Raw genomic sequence first — 14016 nt, forward strand, 5'->3', positions numbered from 1 at the left:
TGACATAGCCAAGAAGACCAAAATTATGTCTGGCAATGGGGAGGGACAATCACAGCAGCTATCAGTCCAGAAATTGTGTTCCGCGGAACTCTGTACTTAGTAAGATGCAGAGGTGATGTTTCAGTGGTAACAGTTCTTAGTCACCCAGTTGAACCTGTGCCTGGGTCCTTCTTGCATGTTGATGGAACAATGAGAGGAACAGACAGAGCTGAATCATCTTGAAATTCAAGTTGAAAAAATCCATGAGCTAAGAGCATGCAACAAAGAAAGCACAGTATGCCTCAGAGATGCCATGACTGTTAAACAATTGATGACTGGAGACAAATTTCACATGTGATGAGTTATCTGCGGAGTACTTGAGGCAGATCCTGAAAAGATTTGACAAAGCTAATTCCGTAATCAGTCTTCCACAGATGTGACAACAGTACACTGTGAAAACTGCAGAAACCCGTATGAGACATGTGGTGGTAATGCTGTGGAATGATGCTAATGCTGCCATGTTCATGTTGCTAGTGTTACTGTTCTTGGAGCTCCGATGTCAGCTGCACTAGCAGACCTCCATGTTCTTCATAAGAAAGGGCACAGGCTCCGTTCGGTGGCGAAAGCGCTCAGCCAGGTGTATTGTCAACAAGGCACAGTACCAGCACCCCATAGGAGCTACAGATACACTAAAGTGTGCGCCCTTGACAGTGGTATTAGTTCATTCAGGACACCAGGGTTCTGTCCACTAGACCAGCACAAAGATGCCCCTCCTATGACTTCTCCTTTTATATACTGGTCCGAACAAGTTATGTGTTACATTCCATATGCTTTTCATTATTATCCTGTACCTTGTACCTGCTAGTTGGAACAAAACCTCCACTTCCATTATCCTGTCAGTCCCTCCTTATCTTACAGGGAATCTGTGTACCTCGTACCTTCTCCCAGGAATGTGTTTACACAATTGCTTGCAAACTCTGGGTGTTCCTGTACCATCCTCTTAGGTCAGGAATGTGCTTACTTGGTGTTAACTAATACCTGGTGCGTTGCTATTTTGCCAAGGCCAGGCCAATTCTGGTTCACAGTCTTTGGTTCATACTGTTAGTTATACCTGCGGCTCCAGCAAGGCTTACAGCATGTTCTGAGGTTGGAAGCAAAAAATACCAGATGTTTGGTGGATGCCTTGAACCTCCATGGAAAAAAATTCTAAACGTGGCATCCAACAAGCAGTCACTTGTAAATTTCCTGTTTGAAGATATGGTTCAAAATGCACCTGAGAGTGTGGGAGCACTTCCAGTGCACATTTTGTTCTTGCTGGAGGCTTTTCCAGTGGTGAAGTAGCAAAGTCCATCACCGGTAGAGGTGTTGAAGAACCTTTGTACAGTATAGCACTCAAGAAGCTGCAGACACAAGGATGCTTCTGCATGCTCTATGTGCCAGGTGACTTCTTTTGGGTCTCTTGGTGTCAGACAAACCTGCATCTTGGAAGAGATTAGACTAGATGACCCTGACAGTCCCTTCTAACCCTATGATTCTATACACCATAGTAATTGATCAGCTGATGCAAGTGTTTTAGTCCTTGTTGTTAACTACTTTCTAAAAATGGAACACACAGATAACATGGATTGAAACAAGTGCCATTATCAGCATAGCTGACAAGTGTCATTTTATACCTGTGCATGCAATTTGTGATACACTCATGGTTCCTTCAACATACTTCCTGATGTATGTACGTTAACAGAATGTAACTTTGTGTCATTCCTGTCGGGGGGGGAGGAATCTGTTGTTGCCAAAGCAGAGGGATCTTACGACTTCAGAAATCTTGCCAAATTGGCAGAGAGTGATTGACAAGCCACAATCTCTGCATCAAGTAAGTTGGTAGCCGTGTTGTATGACCAGAGCTAGAAAGAAAAGGAGACTCGCAGAGACCTGAATTGCTTGCACCTCGGTTCTAGCAATCAAAAAGGACAGGTCAGTGGCCAAGCTCCCAGCACGTGAGGACAGTTTGAAGGGCCAGTCAAAAGATTCAAATCTTTGTTTGCTGTCTTTGCACATAGGTAAACTAGACATTGGATCACCATTGCAACATGAATGGAAAAATATGGATGATAATCTACTTCCTGTATTCTTCAAGGGCCCAGTGGCCTCTGAGATTCTTACAAGACCTTATTTGTGCCTCTGTCAGTACGGATTGCTGCACAATCAGCTGTCAGTAGTTAAAACAATTTTCCCTTCACAGTAGTCTGTGAGCTGAACCCTAACAAAATAGGGTACCGTTTGCGTGGGCAAAATCTCTTCCTGCATTTTGAATAGTTCTGTGTCAACAGATGATAAAAAGTTATGGTGGGCCTTCCTGCAGAGTAGCTTAGTAGTACAGTAGAATAAGACGGTTACTTACCTTTGTAACTGTTGTTCTTCGAGATGTGTTGCTCATATCCATTCCAGTTAGGTGTGTGCGCCGCGCGTGCACATTCGTCGGAAAACTTTTACCCTAGCAACTCGGTGGGCCGGCAGGTCGCCCCCTAGAGTGGCGCCATCATGGCGCTTGATATATATCCCTGCCGGCCCACCCGCTCCTCAGTTCCTTCTTGCCGGCTACTCCGACAGTGGGGAAGGAGGGCGGGTGTGGAATGGATATGAGCAACACATCTCGAAGAACAACAGTTACAAAGGTAAGTAACCGTCTTTTCTTCTTCGAGTGATTGCTCATATCCATTCCAGTTAGGTGAATCCCAAGCCTTATGTAGGCGGTGGGGTCGGAGTGAAATGTGGCAGAATGAAAACTGCTGAGCCAGAGGCTACAGCATCCCCTGACTGTTGAACCAGGGCATACTGCGAAGCAAAGGTATGGACCGAGGACCAATGGAGCTGCGCGACAGATCTCGTGGGTAGGAACACGAGCCAGCAAGGCGGCAGATGAAGCCTGAGCCCTGGTAAACTGCACGATGATGTGGCTTGGGGAAAATATGAGCCAAATCATAACAAGTTCGGAAGTCTGCCATCACCCGAGATGTGATCCTCTGAGAGGAAAACAAGCAAGCCCTCCCTTTGGCCCGCTACCGTGACAGAGCTGGGGCACCTTACGAAATGGTTCTGGCAGCGCAATATAAATGCGAGCACTCCACAGATGTCCAAGGAGTGCAATGGTTGTGCCCATTGCGTTGAGCTGTGGGTAACATGAAAGGCCGAAACCACCTTAGGGAGGAAAGCCGGGTGCGGTCATAACTGCACCTTGTCTTTGTGAAACCTAGTGTACGGCGGAACCCTCGTAAGAGCTCTGAGCTCGGAGACCCGTCTGGCCGATGTAACAGCTACGAGGAAAGTTTGTCGTCCAAGACGGGTATATCAGAGGGCCAGTCGTGAACGGCTCGACTGGGGGAGACATAAGTCTGATTAAAACTAGGTTGAGGTCCCAGGTTGGGGCTGGCGGCGCACCCGAGGGTGCAAGCTCTCCAAGCCCTTGAGGGATCTCGAACCCATAGAGCATGAGAACACGGAACGTCCACCTTAGCCTGGCTGGAAGGTAGAGATGGTTGCTGAGTGTATCCTCAGCGATGATACTGCCAGGACCTGCCGCTGAAGGCCAGAGGTAGGCCAAATAGAGGGGGTCGAGACCTCAGCAGGAGCAAGATCGAGCGTATTGCAGCTGTAGAAGAAATGCTTCCACCTGGCCCGGTACGTTGACCAGGTGGAAGGCTTCCTGTCACCCCGGCTCAGTTACGCAGCGGCCCCACCGCGAGGCGAAGAGGCTGCAGGTCCGAGTGACGAAGCCTGTTGTTGCCCTGAGTGATGAGGTCTGGGTGGGGTGGCAGGGTAATTGGGTCTGTTATTGACAGGCCGAGCAACGTGGTATATCAGTGCTGCCTGGACCACTCTGGAGTGATCATGATGATGCGCGCTCTGCCCCTGCGGAGTTTGAGCAGGACCTAATGAACCAGTGGGAACAGTGGGAAGGCATAATGGAGTTGGCCTTTCCACGGCATCAGGAATGCGCCCAAGACCGATCCTGAGGAGAGACCTTGGAAGGAGCAGAACATCTGGCATTTTCTGCTCTCTCGGTGAGCGAACAGGTCTATGTGAGGAAACATCTCCGCTTCTGGACAGCAGAACGCCTCACATGGGGCAGAGTGATCACTCGTAAGACAGGAAAGACCTGCTGAGTCCAAGCGCCAAGACGTTCCGAACGCCTGGGAGAAGGGACGTCACCAGCTCCATCGAGTAGGCCATGCAAAAGTCCCGGAAATGGATGGCCTCCTGACAAAAAAGTGGGGGGGGAGGACCATGTCCCTCCCTGGATACTTATGAAGCACATGGCCGCTGTGTTGGCTGTAAACACCGAGATACAACGGCCTCGCAGCTGCCGCTGGAACCCCTGGTACGCCAGGCGGACTACTCTCATTTTTGGGGCATTGAAGTGGAATGCCAGCTCCCGAGAAGACCAAAGGCCTTAAGCTCGGAGGTGACCGTGAGCACTTGAGCAGAGAGATGATGCGTCCGTCGTCAGGGGCAGTGAGGGCTGGGGCGGAGGAAACCGCCTCCCTGCCCACACCAGGGAGGGAGTTAGCCACCACTCTAGGGAGCCTAAGGTGCTCGAGGGAACGGTGACTACCATGACCATTGGCTCCCTGTCCGGGTGGTACGCCGAGGTGAGTCGGACTTGGAAAGGACGGAGGCGGAGCTTGGCATGTTTGGTTACCAACTTGCGGGCAACCATGGACCCAGGAGACTGAGACAAGTACGAGCCGAGGTCGTTGGGAAAGCCTGCAGACCTCAGATGATTGTTGCCATCGCCTAAAACCGCAGTTGTGATAAGCAGGCTCCGGCTAGGTAGGAGACCAAGATAGCTCCTAGGAAGTCCAACCTCTGCGTGGGAACCAGAGTGGATTGCTCTATAGTGATCATCAGGCCTCGACCTGTGAATAAGACCGTGACGATGCCCACGCGCTGAGTGGTTTGTGTCTCAGAGTCTCCTCGGATAAGCGAATCGTCCAGATACGGAAAAACGCATATCCGACATCAGCGAAGGTAGGCGGCGACTATGGCCGTAAACCAGAAGTACTGACAGTCAGCTAGAAGGCGGAGGTATCTCCTGTGCGGAGGGAAGATGGCGTAGCGAAAGTACGCGTCCTTCATATCCAGGGCGGCATAGTAGCCCCCAGGAGGCAAGGATGGAATAATGGTTCCCAGGGATACCGTGCAGAACTTCAACCTTATCCTAAACCGGTTGAGTCCGTGCAGGACTAGGAAGGTCTGAGACCTGCGTTCGAGTGGGGAACTAGGGCATAACGGGAGTAAAACCCCTTGCCCCTTTCGTCCATCGGCGTCTGCACCTCTTGTACGAGGAATTGCTCGTGAGAGGGGTCCCTGAACGGGGACAGGGCTGGAATAAATTAGAGGTGGTATCTATGCTCCACCGTGCGCAGGATCTAGCGATCTGAAATTAACTAGGGCCACGCCAGGAGAAAGCGGGATTGGGATCCCGGTCTGTGACTGGTACACCGCCCTCAGGCGCACCTTGGAAGGTTCGTCTGCGACCGCCTTGGCCTCGCCGTTTGCCAAAGTCCTGTCTCTGGCTAGGCACAGAGTATGGCGGGTGGGGGCAGAAAGGCCTGCGTTTGGTCGCTGGCAAATGCATGCTGAGAGAGCGCATTAGGACCCTATCGTCCATTAGGCTTGGCAGCCTGGGGCTGTCTTTTCCGCGAAAGGCCTTTACCACAAAGGGTAAATCCTGAATGGCATACTGCAGCTCCGGCCGGAGGTTTAAAACCTGGAGCCATGAGATGCACCTCATGGCGACACCAAAGGCCAGAGTCCTGGCTGCAGAGTCTGCTGCATCGAACGAGGCCTGGAGGGATGCTCTGGGTACCTTTTTCTTTTCCCCCGTCCTCCAAGACGGCAGCGAACTCTTGGCCGGTTTCGGGGCTGGCGCCCGCTGGCCATCATATCAGAATCGTGGTCCTGAGCATAAGATCTGCGCATGTGGGATGACACGCATGCGTGTCCGGATGGCCATGGAGGTACTAAAAGAAGGCACAGGCAGAGTCTCTGACTCTATCGGACCTTGCCCAACTCGGCACCGGGAGCCGGCACCGGGATGCGTACCGGTACCTGGAACGAGATCCAGACCCGCAACCAGAATGGTGCCTGGAGGTCGACCGAGATCTCGAGGCTCGGGGAGAGGCTACAGGAGTCAAGGTACCTGTCGCGGTGCCGGGAGTCGGAACGGTGCCGATAGCGGGTCGGCGAATGGGATACCGACCGGTGCAGCGAGTGCGACTAGTACCGATGAGGAAAACAGCACCGGGACTGCAAGTGGTGTCGGGCGTGCCGACAGGATCTGGAGTGTCTGCGGGACCGTGATCATGAACGGTGCCGCTCTGCTGTGCTGACAGAGGATGGTCACATGAAGAGACTGTATTACCCGCACCGGCGGTGCCGGGGTCAGGCAGCATCGACTCTGTCATGGCAATGAGATCCCTCGCCGTTGGTAATGCCTCCAGCATGGAGGGAACAGCAGGCTCAACCACAGTGCATACTGGGGAGCTGTCAGGCACCGGATTCGAAGGCCCTCATGGGACCGGGATCAACGGTACCGAGGTCGTCAGAGCTTCGGTGGGCGTCGGTGCCGGGCGATCCGAGTTAGATGAGCTGTGTGGCTGCGGTGCCGTCGGCACGGAAGCAGCAAGAGCAATAAGCTCAACCACGGCGCGCGCCGGGGAGCCGTCAGGCACCGGATTCCACGGCCCTTGTGGGACTGGAACCGACGGTGCCGACGTTGTCGGTGCCTCAGAGGTGTCGGTGCCGGGCAATCCGACTTAGACGAGCTGGCTGCGGCGCCGTTGGCGCGGAAGCAGCAGGAGCAGTAGCTCAACCACGGCGCGTGCCGGGGAGCCGTCAGGCACCGGATTCTACGGCCTTTATGGGACCGGGATCGACGGTGCCGACGTCGTCGGTGTCGCAGCAAGTGTCGGTGCGGGGCGATCCGACTGAGACGAGCTCTCTGGCTGCGGTGCCGTTGGCACGGAAGCAGCAGGAGCAATAGCTCAACCACGGCGCGTGCCGGGGAGCCGTCAGGCACCGGATTCTACGGCCCTTGTGGGACCGGGATCGACGGTGCCGACGTTGTCGGTGCCGCAGCAGGTGCTGGTGCCAGGCGATCCGACTAGACGAGCTCTCTGGCTGCGGTGCCGTTGGCACGGAAGCAGCAGGAGCAGAAGCTCAACCACGGCGCGTGCCGGGGAGCCGTCAGGCACCGGATTCTACGGCCCTTGTGGGACCGGGATCGACGGTGCCGACGTCGTCGGTGCCGCAGCAGGTGTTGGTGCCAGGCGATCCGACTTAGACGAGCTCTCTGGCTGCGGTGCCGATGGCACGGAAGCAGCAGGAGCAGTAGCTCAACCACGGCGCGTGCCGGGGAGCCGTCAGGCACCGGATTCTACGGCCCTTGTGGGACCGGGATCGACGGTGCCGACGTCGTTGGTGCCTCAGCAGGTGTCGGTGCCGGGCGATCCGACTTAGACGAGCTCTCTGGCTGCGGTGCAGTCGGCACGGAAGCAGCAGGAGCAGTAAGCTCTACCACGGCGCGTGCCGGGGAGCTGTTAGGCACCGGATTCAATGGCCCTGAGGGACTGGAATCGACGGTGCCGATGTCATCGGTGCCTCTGCAGGTGTCGGTGCCGGGCCATCCGACTTAGGCGAGCTCTCTGGCTGCGATGCAGGTGGCACGGAAGCAGCAGGAGCAGGGGGCTCTACCACGGCGTGTGCCGGGGAGCCGTCAGGCACCAGCAGGAATTGTAGGCTCTCTCAACCTCGGAGGAAGGGAGCGGTGCCGAGTTGACTTCGGTGCCAGCGACGGCCGGTGCCGAAAGGCCTTGGCAGTACCGGCGGAGTCCGGTGCCGAGGAGGCGCTTCTGCCAGCCGCTTGATCATCGCTCGGCGCCCAAGGTGGAGGGGTAAGTGAAAGTCCCGCTCCTTTTTGTTCTCGGCTTAAAAGCCTTGCAAATGGGGTACTTAGCTGTCAAGTGATTCCCTGAGGCACTTCAAACAGGAGTCGTGTGGATCTCCCTTCGGCATCGGCTTCTGGCAGGCCGAGTCCATTTTAAAACCCGGTGAGCCGTGCATGGGCTCCGGCACCGGGTTCATGGAAGGGGCTACTTCCTGAACCCCGCTAACAATTATCAATCTAACTATGTTAGCAGAGAAAAAACGTATAACTATACAAATATATATATAAAGGAATTATAACTGTATAACTATATACGAGAACTACGAGTAGCTAGGGAAGTGGAGGTCAGCTAAGCCGCGCTCCACTGTTCCAACGACCGACACGGGCGGTAAGAAGGAACTGAGGAGCGGGTGGGCCGGCAGGGATATATATCAAGCGCCATGATGGCGCCACTCTAGGGGGCGACCTGCCGGCCCACCGAGTTGCTAGGGTAAAAGTTTTCCGACGAATGTGCACGCGCGGCGCACACACCTAACTGGAATGGATATGAGCAATCACTCGAAGAAGAACTCAGAGTTACAAACACCAGAGTTACAAACTGATCAGTCAACCACACACTTCATTTGAAACAGGAAGTATTGAACCAGGCAGCAGCAGAGACCCCCTCAAAAAGCGTTGTGTTAAACGTAAACTACTAAAAAAAGGGGGGGGTGTTAAAAATTATTTTTTTGACAAAATAAGGAAACTATTTCTGTGCTTGTTTCATTTAAATTAAGATGGTTAAAAGCAGCATTTTTCTTCTGCATAGTAAAGCTTCAAAGCTGCATTAAGTCAATATTCTGTTGTAAACTTTTAAAGGACCAACCAAAACATCTTGTTCAGAGTTACAGACATTTCAGAGTTACAAACATGCCCATAGTGTTCGTAACTCTGGGGTTCTGCAATAGAATTAAGCCTGAGTTTTTTTACTAGCAGTCAACTTTTGAAAAAATTCTTAATATGAAGATTTTTTAATATAATAACTTGAATAAAACATAATTCAAGTGACTTTCATTTAACACATTGTTCATTAGTAAGCAGAAAGGAGCATTGTGATATCAGAAGGACATCTATTTCAAATCTAAATCTACAGAATAATATATAATTAAACCATTCCAGTCATCTAAATACTACATAATATAATAGAAATGGCTTTTCCAGGTTTTTTGAAGCTTTTTCAATGCTACTAATTTTGTGTGTTCTGCCAAAACTACATTGACAAGTGACATATCAAGCCTACAATAATATAAAATGGATAAATCACTAATAATACAGTATTCAGCATTTTACCAGAATGTCTGACACACCCTGGCACCCCAGTATTCACCATTATCATGTAATTATGTTGTGTTTTGTTCAAAGTCGGCCTTGTGAGGTATCATTCTAAAAGTCTTGATCTGCTAGACATTAATATCTCATTGGATTGTACGTGCTATCATTGTATGTGAACTTGTGAAGTTTGGCTATGTATCTGTTATTGAAACATGTTGTGAGGTTGAAAATACCCACAAGCAGCCTGCCAGGTATGACAGTAAACAGGCCAAACAATGTTAATGGCTGATTGAGGACGTGCAGACAAGCACAAGGATTACCCCAGCAACTGTGTGCAATAGAAAACTTTGAGAGGTAGCACTACACAGTGGGAACTGTTTGATCCAGGTCACAGCAAAAGAGTTTTCCAGCGAGTGGGAAGAAGATAAAAAAGGGGGACAATGACATCATGATGGTACCTCACTCTCCCTACAACAACACACCTGGAAACACCTGAGGGGCAAGGACTGAACTGTGGGAAGTGATGGTCCCAGGCTGGAGGGATTTTTAGCCTTTGTATGAAAACCTGGGAAAGCCAAAGTTTCTTGTGCCTTAAGAATCTGCCAGCCTGTTTATCGCTCAGGGTGAGAATTTTCTAATTCGTATCCTACCTATCCAGTATGTTAAGCTCAGTTCGCTTTTTTATTTATTTACAAAGGTAATCGGCTTTGATCTGTTTACTGTCACTTACAATCACTGAAAATCTGTCCTTTTGTAGTTAACAAATTTGCTTGTGTTTTGTCTAAATACAGTGTGTGGAAATTATAACTTGGGGCGGAAAGTTGTTTCATATCTCTCTCTGGATTGAGAGAGGGGTGAGTTTTATGAGCTTTCGCTGTACGGTTCCCTGTGCAGCACAAGACGGTATAATTTTGGGTTTACACTCCAGAGGAGGCGTACGTGACTTAGCAACTGGAGGTGTCTTAGTTGAGCCTTCCCATGCAGAGCTGATCTCAGCATCTGTGAAGCTCAGCTGGGTGTGTCCCTACCTGTGCGTATGCTGGTGAAAGAGCAGGCTTGGAGAGCTTGGCAGCTTATCGCAGCACCACAGTGAGAGAGGGAGCCCAGGCTGGTGGGTCAGACGGACTCAGTGGTACCCTAGTTCCAAGTGGCACCCTGGGGGGAACCCGTCACAATGTCATTTCCACTTATATCGTCATCTTCATCCTTTGAACTGTCCTACACGTTGGCATATCCTCCTCACCCTCATTCATGGTCTCACATGTTTGCATCCCATATACCAGTGAGCATTTGACAGGTTGAAGAGCAATGAGGATATGGGAAAATATTGTTGAGCTTCCCTATATGGCTTCTTTGTATGTGGCAAAAATCCATCCTGGCAAATGCTCTCAAAATCCCATTCTTCTCATGGCTATAATTAAATGGAACCATTTGATTCAATCAGAGAACTTTTGTAGTGTCAGATAGGGAATATGGAATTGTACCAAGTGAAACACACTAAGGCAATGAAAAAAGTCAGTGCTTTGGAGATGCTTAATAAAATCCATGAAGTCATGTATTGTTAGTTTGGGCATAAGCCATTTTTGTCTGGCAGAGAATAGATTAGCAAATAAATTTGCATTAGCGTTTGAAGTGCATTAGGATGGTAGTTGTCAAATTCATCGAAGGGGCAACAGTCTTTGGAGCAGAAGGCAAGGATGTAATTTATACACCCTAGCTGAGAGATAGACAATGTGGTATTTTCCACTGTATGGAAGAGGAGTAATGGCTCTACCTGGCCTGCCTCCTTGCTGCCAGCCACAGTTTTCCAAAGTGATGCACAAATCCAAAGCTGTCTCACCTTGGGATTAGTTTGGGGAAGGTCACTCTGTTGAGATGGGGAATGGTTTGAAGGTCACCATCCCTTGCAGAACCATGGGTGAAAAGTTGCGATATTCTTTCCTTCTCAGGACTGAATCTTTTAAAAGTTCCTACGTTTGTTTTTAATTTCTGGGAATGAGATAGTTAGTTACATTGTCTTATACAGTTTCTTAGTACTTTATCTGATGTATTATTTTTATCAAAATAGACACCCATGTAAGCACACCAAGCTTGTACTCAGTTCTACTCTGTAATTGAGTTCTGTTAGAGTTTTAATATCGGCCATAAGACACGAATCTGCTTAATCTTAAGCTCTAGATCTTATAGAGACCAATAAAATCATATTGGTATCGCAGTCTCCTTTTTCTGCCAGGTACCCATGATGCTCGGCTTACTCCTGAGGAATGTACTCATCATTCAATACCCTGGCACATTTTGATAGAGTGGTACAGAATCATATTTTGAAGCCAATCTAATGCCACAATAATCCTTCAAAACTTATATTTCACTGCAAAGTAAGAGTTCATCTTACGAGACATAATGTTAAAGGTTTTTCCCTGCTCCCTAGCTAACTTACACAGCAGAAAATTGGACTATGTTCATTTTATAAATGGAAATACCAGAAATACACACTCGTAGTTTGACTTCTTTTTTTCATTTTGTATTTGAGGCTTTAGGGGACCAGATCACCTTTATTACTCGTCCTGATAAGAAAAAAATCCTTTTCTACAATGACAAGAGCTGTCAGTTTACAGTAGATGAAGGTAGGTGTGTTCTTTATAACTTTTCTACTTGTAATTGATCTGCATGTATATTTCATTTGTTTTTTTTAAGCACCTGTACATAAGTAATTTTTAGGTATTATGGTCTCTTAAAACACCTCAATTAATCAAAATGCGAAATAAATCCCCGTCTATCTCAAATTGCATGTTTTGTTAAATCAGTTGACCTAATAGATGATGAGGTGGGCTCACAGCCTTGGATAGCAAATCTCAGGTTTCAGGAGGGTCACATCCATCCTTCTTTCCTTACAGCCAGATGAGAGGAGGGTCCCAGAGCTTTTCTGTGGACACACAGGATCACTGTATGGAAGAGGTCGAATACTTAGAATATAAGCTCTTTGGGATAGGGACTGTCTTTTTGTTTTGGGCTTGTACAGCACCTTGCACAATGGGGTTCAGGTCCAGGACTGGGGCTCATATGCATTACAGTAATGCAAATAAATAATAATAATACTATACTAGTGAACTCTTATATGAAAATAGTAACTTACTCTGTAATCCTCAGCAAAAATCTTGTGGATGGCTTCTGCTCCTTTTTCACCACCTGATAGGCACAAATGGAACAGAACTGGGCAGAGTATGAGCCCCAAAGTATGGATCTTGTTAGGAGAGTGGAATGGGGAACCACGGCCTAGGGACATGGGTATGAGCAGAGGGAGCGGGGAAAACAGGAAGGAGAGGGCAGAGTCAAGAGTTGTGCAATGGGGGGATAGGAGCTGGGCATGAAGAGCAGAGGGCGGGGGACAGAATAAAGAAAGAGGGACGGGGTGGGGGACTCCGGGATCAGAAGGGACAGTAACTGCTAGAGCACAGTCCTCTCCAGAATACAGAACTGAACCCAGGATTCCTGAGGATTCCTATGCTGTCTGGCAAATAGCTGTGAAAACCAGTGGCTAAGTGTGTCTCCATTCTGTACACTGAATGAGGCAGCGTCCTGTGTGATCATGTAATTACAGACTGTATCCTAAGGTGTTCATACAAAGTTTGGGTGCAGGGGGGGTGAGGCTTTGCAGAGGCGTACTTTCAGATGATGTACTTGCCATAACGAAGTAGAGCTCTGTGCAAGCTCGATAGCTTGTGTGTCTCTCCAACAGAAATTCACCCACCTTGTCTCTCTAATATCCTGGGACCATCACAGCTGCAACAACAGTGCGTGCAGCAATTACCAAAATAGCATTTGTTCTACTCTTGGCAACTTCAGGTCTCTTCTGGTACAGCAGGAGAAACGGTTACATGTCAGATTTGCATCAGATGATGAAGATTAATTAAATTATGTTGAAAATTTATCTTCAGAGGAGCTATGCATGTAGTACAATAGTGACTAAGATAGCATCTTAAGTTAGAAGAAATGAAAACAGTTTTACACTGAACTTTGAATTTAATTTATTCACAGGACCATTAAAGCAATAAATAAAAGTTAAATATGTTGAGTAAATGTATAGTGAGCCATTCATTGATATTTTAAGAGAATGCAGCAAGCGAAAATGCATATTATAGATTGATTCCTTGCAGGGTACATTTACACTTTCAGCAATAGCTTTATTCTGGGAAGAGATTTAAGAAGTTGCATCACCTAAGACATAAGAAAATTGTAGCTCTCTCCAAATTTTGGTGAGTGAGTCTGAGATTTAAGTTCCATGTTTTCCTTTTTTTATCTTTAAATTTTCGACCCAAACTATGCCTGGTAGGCAAAGATATAGGCCTTTCAGCCTTGTCTACCACAGGGAATTCTTTTCCCACCATTGCTAGCACTGTTCAGCTCCACCATTAGTTGCAATGTTGGAAACCTTAGAGCAGATGGTTCACTAATTGAAAATGAGCACCGTGTCATCTAATCCTCTTCAAAAGATGTCGTCTGTGTGACCCAGTGCTGAAAACCCCAGCAGCCCATTTACACTAGGGACCCCAACGTAGAAACCCAAACCCTCTGCCCCAGCCCTGAACCCCTCATCCCTGGCCCCACCCCAGAGCCTGCTCCTCCAGCCAGACCCTTCACCCCCCTGCACCCAAACCCTCCACCCCAGCCCAGAGCCCTCACCTCTCCAACCCTCTGCCCCAGCCCTGAGCCCCTCATCCCTGGCCTCACCCCAGAGCCCACACCCCTAGCCAGAGCCCTCCACCCCAGCCCTTAGCCCCTCA

At 49.2% G+C, this 14016-nt stretch overlaps 1 protein-coding gene across 1 annotated transcript in view; it reads left to right on the plus strand.

Annotated features, from left to right (window-relative positions):
• GTF2E2 (general transcription factor IIE subunit 2) overlaps positions 1 to 14016 on the plus strand; it is a 57508-nt gene that overhangs the window by 34000 nt on the left and 9492 nt on the right. The window contains exon 6 of the mRNA XM_050945061.1: positions 11766 to 11859. Within this exon, the coding sequence (XP_050801018.1) occupies positions 11766 to 11859 (94 nt within the window). The remainder of the gene's footprint in view (positions 1 to 11765; positions 11860 to 14016) is intronic.

Source organism: Gopherus flavomarginatus, chromosome 3 (assembly GCF_025201925.1).
Source record: "Gopherus flavomarginatus isolate rGopFla2 chromosome 3, rGopFla2.mat.asm, whole genome shotgun sequence".
NCBI lineage: Eukaryota > Metazoa > Chordata > Testudines > Testudinidae > Gopherus > Gopherus flavomarginatus.